Source organism: Chanos chanos, chromosome 6 (genome assembly GCF_902362185.1).
Source record: "Chanos chanos chromosome 6, fChaCha1.1, whole genome shotgun sequence".
Lineage (NCBI taxonomy): Eukaryota > Metazoa > Chordata > Actinopteri > Gonorynchiformes > Chanidae > Chanos > Chanos chanos.
Genome location: NC_044500.1, coordinates 43,091,534 through 43,098,477, shown reverse-complemented (window position 1 = coordinate 43,098,477; position 6,944 = coordinate 43,091,534). Strand labels below are relative to the sequence as shown.

General features: G+C 42.3%; 1 protein-coding gene across 1 annotated transcript; it reads right to left on the bottom strand.

Moving 5' to 3' along the window:
* Nucleotides 1-1,558: 1,558 nt before the first annotated feature.
* inka1a (inka box actin regulator 1a) lies at nucleotides 1,559-4,964 on the bottom strand. The gene is made up of 3 exons (XM_030777683.1): nucleotides 4,873-4,964; nucleotides 4,714-4,758; nucleotides 1,559-2,545 (listed from the first exon to the last, which is right to left on the bottom strand). The coding sequence occupies exons 2-3, from the start codon at nucleotides 4,714-4,716 to the stop codon at nucleotides 1,631-1,633; spliced, it is 918 nt and encodes a 305-aa protein (XP_030633543.1). The 5' UTR covers nucleotides 4,717-4,758; nucleotides 4,873-4,964; the 3' UTR covers nucleotides 1,559-1,630.
* Between the last annotated feature and the right edge of the window lie 1,980 nt (nucleotides 4,965-6,944).

Sequence of the window (6,944 nt, the reverse complement as noted above, 5' to 3'; positions counted from 1 at the left end):
CCCAGGTGGAATGAAGCATCGGTTCTGCATGGAGACCTAGATAAATAGAAAAAGACAAACTATACCCCTGTAGGATCATCCCTCTTCTTTAATCCCCCATGTCCACTGAATCAGGTGCGACTGATGGAGCCGACTCCTCTGGCGTGACCATAAGAGCATGAGCCCTGTGAACAAAAACAGCCTCTCTCTTCCCCCGTTAATTCTCCACATTATTCTTGCTCTCCTTATCTTAAATCACTACCTAGACATTATTAGCGGAAGGGAGGCCAACAAAAGTAATCTTTATCCTAGGCCAGGATCATTTTCTTTTCCTTTACCTCCCCACAGATGTAAATTTAAGACTAAGCGAAAGAAATAAGAGGAAAGATTTACTTCCTTCGTAGCACATGCGTCCAGTTGAGTTGGCAACAACCTGCAACGCTGGTACATTAGGTTCGGCGTGGTCAAACGAAGCGACGGAACGCTATCACGCTCTTTCAACCAAAGGCCTAAGTCAACGTCTCTGCCATCTGGAGGCAGCTGTTGTAGATTTATCCTTGCAGCAATCCAACTGGGACTCACAAGAGGTTACCTCATCAAGCACATGTTGCTGGAACCACCAGAGATTTTAGTGTTGATACAACCTCACTCTCCCATGCACTAAATAGCTCAGTTGTCCTCGGATTTTCTCCCGGGGGGACCCACCCAGGCCCACCGCGGAGCCGAAAAAAGGGACTGGATCTTTAAAGAACACGGTGTTCTCGTTCATTGATCTAAAATGTGTTCGACAGGATTACAGCCCGAGTGACACACTATAACAGGCTCTGCTGAGCCTATGATTATAAAAAAAAAAAAAAAAGAATTTGGAACCTTAGTAGATGTCATTCTACTTGGTATGCATGCGCATTCATATTTTAATACTGCATCTCTGAGCTGTATGTCATTATATTTATTCACTCAAAAAGTTCTTCTCTGCCTCACCACTCAACTCTAATCACAGTGTAGCTGACTCAGGTAAATTATTTTGGAGGAGTAATTATTTGTAGAACAGTGAGCATGAAATATTTACATAACTACTAAATTATGTAAATAATTACGGAATGACAAACGAGACTAAGTAAGATCTTGAGAGGTGTTTCACCATTATTATCTTAGGTTAAAAAGAGTGTCTATTTAGGGGTATTAAAGGTCATTTTGACATCGATTTAGAAATCACCTTTGACCTGACAGATAGAAAGCTGAGGCTCTCACTCATTGCCTTTGGGGGGGGGGGGGGGGGTTAAATCCAATAAAGTGACATCACATGGAGTGTTATGTAGTCAGCAAGACCTTAATTGGCACGAGGTAGACTTTCACAGAGAGAAAGCACATGAGTGTTTATACCAGCAAGCACAGGATATATTTCATTTACCCATTTAAGTTATGTAACTAGGCTGACTTTGAATAAAGATCATATTTAAAAGACAATCCCTTTCTTTTGAATTTTGGAACATTTAGCGATTTTGTTCCTAAGTGAAATTGAAACACAATGCTTATAGCTTTGAAGGTTTTATTTTTCACAACTTACAGAAGTGTTTTCACAAAAAAGCGTTAAATAAAAAAATAAGTCTCTGTCAGTAAGTGTCCGTTAAGCGGTACCAATATCCAGCCGTCAGATGTACCCAATTATGTCTTTGCAGATAATAGGCTGCCGGCTGCCGCTCTTTGTAAGGGCGGTGAAGTGGTAGAAGTCTGTGTGCAGTTCGTGAAGCCCTGTGTGGGACTGGTAGAAGAAAGGAGTTTTGCGTGGCTCCTCCACAGGGCAGGAGAGACGTTTGGGGGCCATGGCCACTCTGCTGAGCCTGGAGGCGTCTGCCGATTTCCTCCGACCGTCTGCGCTCTTTGACATATTGGCCAGTTTCCGTCGCATGTTGATTAAGAAGTCTTTAGCTAGGCGACGACCCGAGCTCGGCTTGAGTTCCGTAGGCTCTGGGCATTCCGGCAAGTCCATCCAGTTCTGAATGAGGTCCGCAAAGCTGTTGTCTCCAAGCACCAGCGGCTGCCGGTTGCGACTACGCGTTAGCAGAGACGTGGTCCAGTCATCTGGATCCGTGGCCTCAAAGGATGTCCAACGTTCCAAGCAGATATCTGAGGTAGATTTCGGTCGGACGCGGGCTCTGGGCGTCTGATTGGTGCGGAGACAGGCAGCGGACGACACGCGGACGTTCCTGCTGCGTCTCAGAACCACGCCTTCGTCCTGCCAGGACGCCTCGGAGTAGCCGGAGTCGAACTCCAGGCTCCGTTCGCTGGTAGGGGAGCTGAAGTCCAGCTGACTGCTGCCGTCTTCTTCCAGGGGACTGGAGAGACAGCAGGCTGAATCATTGCTGCTGGCCTCGCTGGCATCGCTCATCCTGAGCCTTGCCCGGCGCTCCCGCTGAGCGATCATCTGCCGACAGGTTCTGGGACGGGAGGCCAGAGGAGCCACAGGAGGCGCACAGGTGCGTCTGAGCTGCTTCAGGTCCTGCAGAGATCTCATCATAAAGCGCATCTGCTCCCTAAGGCAGTCCCCTGAGTCTCTCAGACACAGCTGAGGAAAACAGAGAGAGAGAGAGAGAGGGGAAAGGATGAGACTGAGATATGAGGTTGCCATGAAAGTCATGTGAGACAATGCATTCCCTTATTCTCCCGCGAAACCTAACACGGATATAAAATATACCGCACATGCTTTCTTGAAACTACTTTGACACTACTATCTCCATCCCTCCTGCTAATTTTACAGACTGTAGTAATACACTGCTACTCTTAAACAAAAACATGACCACCTCTCTAGACCGAAATGTCTATTTCAGAAGAATTCTTCCACTGCTGCTATTGTACTTCACCACGTGCTGAGACAGGCCCGGACTTGCAGTCCGTATGACCCAGGCAGAGTTTCATTACTCGGGAAGAACTACGCCTTGTTCCCTTATGCCTGTGCTCATACACTCAGCCTCCTCTCATCTATTCAAAAGCCTATGTATAGCCCTCCACACCCATGTGCATCAGGCAATCTTTAAAAAAAAACAAAAAACGTGCCCACAAACAGAACTGATTCAAATCCAACTGTAACTGCCCACAAACAGATCTGATTCAAATCCATCTGTTATCACACACCTCCAACGTCAGTTCATAAAACAACTTTAGTCACACCTTCAACTGATTCCATTCAAAACAGTAACAACATTAACATTCGTGTTTTAAAAAAAAAAAAGTGTTTAATGAACCTAAACATTGGGTATAGATGAAAACGAAATGTCTAGAAGTCTGAAAGGAAATTCTTCTATGAAATAATTCACGCTCAATAAAGCTGACAACTTCAAACATGCTCTTTAAAAAATACAACTTGAATGTAGACCAGAGATGGTACAACCACTATGTGGACAGTGATATGGACAAAATTTAAGTAATAGTATGGTTGCAAGCCTGGTAGTTGGTGGTACCAGGTACAAAACTGGGGTTCACAAATCTAGCTAACAGAAGACCCTCAGAAGAGTCAGTAATGACATCAAAATCGATGCATACTCATTTCCTGTCCCCTGTCTCAGAGTACTCACTCTGATTGGGCAATACCATCTTTACAGTGGACACAGTTCACACTCAAAACTAAACGCTTACTTTAATAACACACAAGCTAAAACCACAGACAAAAGACATGGACAAAATCATATAAGGTAGAGCAGACTACTTATATTACATCATCTACCAAAAACAAAGCATATATTTAGATAATAAGACTTTTTGGATTAAATGTCTTTCCTTTGCCAGCTAATTACCAAACAGTGTGTAAAAGACGTGAGAGCAATTACTTATTGGACATTTCATTAAAAAAAAAAAAAAAGATAATTTGCACAAAAGTTCTTTACCCTGAGTCCACATGCTCCAGACTTTGCATTAGCATGCTAAACCTAATTACAGACTAATCCAAACTGGTTGTTAAAACGAGAGAGCCCGTACACTGCTCTGCTGAGAAGACTTCTGCATCACAGATGTGAGAAAGCTCCTATGTGTCCAAAAGCAGCAAAGTGTGAAGTCTTAACCGCTACAGGCTCATGTGTGATGTTGACCTACAGGTGACACTCAAAGCTCTGGAGCTCTTGAGATGAAGAGGGACAAGTTCTGTTTCCTATATATTAACCCTGTCTACTCAAACATCTCGGCCAACCCGGGATACATGTCAGGTCACGCTACACTGATATTCTTTGCTCTCATCATAACAGCGAAGTCGGACCTTGTGTACACTGTAACGTGAATAGACGACCTGTACTCTCTACACGGCACTCAGTATAGGAAGCAAATGGAAAATTCCTCCACCATTATCATACCCGACCCTATCACACAAACAACCGAGTAAAAATCTTCTGGACTACAGAATATGCAAACCGAGTCATAGTTTTATCTTGAGTACCAATCTGAGCACTATTTTCGCGACAACTGTTCAAACACAGTGAGGCTATTGTGCGCGGAAAAGCGCATCTCTTTGCGCGCACAGATTGCACAACGTGCAGATGTTTCGTCCATATGCCGAAATTTCAGCAACGGAAAATTCTACATGTTGTTAATCCATTCCAACGCATTCATCAGTTCAGCAGAGTATTATTTATTGCGTCACGTCATTATCCCTTCTCAGAGATGGTAATTCAATAAATGCGAACTGTTAATATGGACAAAGACATTCTTCTACTGGTAGTACTGATAAACTTGGAGAAAAAAGCTTACCATGTCTTTTCTTTCACAGATGAACGTCAAAGCCAAACAATGTTCCTGAAATCAAATAAAAGACTCAAGTTAATTACAAGAACAGGTAATAATAAAGGGTAAATAATACATTTTAAGACAATTGCAGTAAGTAACAGCAGCTATCACGGAAAAACTTACATTTGTTTTTGCACTCAGGAGCCCAGTGAAAGTCCGATCCGAATTTCAGCGGCAAATCCGTCTCTTTAGTGTACGCTACTACAGCAGGTCTGATCCGTTCCTTTTCTCACAACTTTGTTGCTTCACATTTGTGTGGATCCCAATAATTCCAACGTGCGTAATGTAGCCAGTCAGCGCTTGGCATCACAAGGCCAGCCAATCGGAGCCCACGAAACTCTAGCTCTGATTCCACCCTCAAAGAAGTGCGATGAAATTTGATCAGAAGTGTATACTACATGCTTACTTATAGACACATTATTCACGTCATCCTGTCTGCTTTGTGTGAATATTGAAGTCCAGATAGCCAGATTACATTTATCAGAATGAAGAGATTTGCCCATCTAGTTGTCTAAACTCTAAGCGCTTACGCTGTCTGAAATAAATAAACGTTAAATTGTTTACTTTGTCCCTGTGAAAATTTGGAATAAAGCCAATTTCACCCTCTACACGTGACCTCAACGTTGCGATAAAACATTTCTAAATGTACCATTTTGTAATTACGCCGTTGACAATTCACACATCCACCATCTGCACATTAGCAGCTGTACATCATTTTACTAGGGAAAACAAATGCAACAACGCTGTGAATGGGGTGATAATGTAATCGTAGCCGTACATGGGACATGCTTTGCACACTTGTTCAGTTGGTCAAGACACCACCGAAATTATACGTAAAGCTAAATACCATAACATTTCGTAACAAAAACTTCAGTTCTTGAAAAAGCCTCTCAACCATGACAAAATATAACTCTGATCTCAAGCCCTCTCCACTGTGTTTCTTGATTATAAACCGCTCTCACATGTCACGTGGCTCTGCATATTTTGCTGAGACCCATCGTTTTCATACCTCTAAAGTGTATTCCCATCAACTGCGCTTCTTATTTGACTAGGTAAAGTATTCATTCTTCAAGGCTATACTGTGAACTGAACGACCTATCCCTTTTACATTTCTCAGAATTATAAAAAGGATTTGGTAGGTAAATTGTAAATGTTCCCTCCATCCCAAACATAGGCTGCACCAGTTACTTCAACAAGTCCTTGCTGAGAGATGGTTTAGGCCACGATATCATGCAACCATGCAGACAGATCTGGAAACATGTAGATGCAAGGGGACTGGACAGTTACTCGTGTCGAGTGTGGTGACACTAAAACCTGGCATTCCTCCTTTGTAATTATGCCCGTCACTGCGACAGACAAAAAGACATAGCGCCGAACCCGAGTTATTGCCGTGTTTATGCATGAAATCACTCGGCAGGCAGTCTTCATAATGTTTATAAATGAGATGAGCTACAATCCTGGCTATGAGCGCACTCTTGTGGTCATTAGTGGTACTGCATTAAAGAAAGTTGGACGCCTCAATGTCTTTGAAGAAAGATACAAGAAACTGAAAATGGATTGCTATTGGCTCTCGTGTTAAACTTTTTACTGGATGCGTTCTGAAGCTAGTGATGGTGATTTAAATGGTGATTCAAAGCAAGTTGTGATTTACTGTTTTAATTTAAATTGCTTACTGAAGGCTCACTACAATTCCATTATTTACACAAAATTCTAACTTGTGTTCAGTGTTGTTGGTTGTTCATGTTAATTTGCCTTTTTGAAAACATTTTCTTTCCATTTTTTTCAAAAACATATGCAAAATCCAAAAAAGGTTTCACAGTTAACGTCTTGGTACTGCTGAGAATGAAAAGGTGTTATTGGTCCCACAGTTTACTTTTGTTAAGTATAGTTGATTTCACGGAAATAAGCTGGTCACTTCACTTTCATTTGCTTAACAGGCAATCAGCAATAGGTATGTTTATATGATGAATTGTTTTAACAGCCCTGACTAAAGGACTATTTCTGTGGATGTTAGTGAAACCACACACACACGCACACACGCACACACACACACACACACACACACACACACACACACACACACACACACACAAATTAATCAGTTCATTTCAACAACACCAAATAGAAACGAAACCAGCTACTATGCTTTTTTGTGCTGCAATCAACCAGGTTTCCTTCTAAATGTTCTTTTAGGG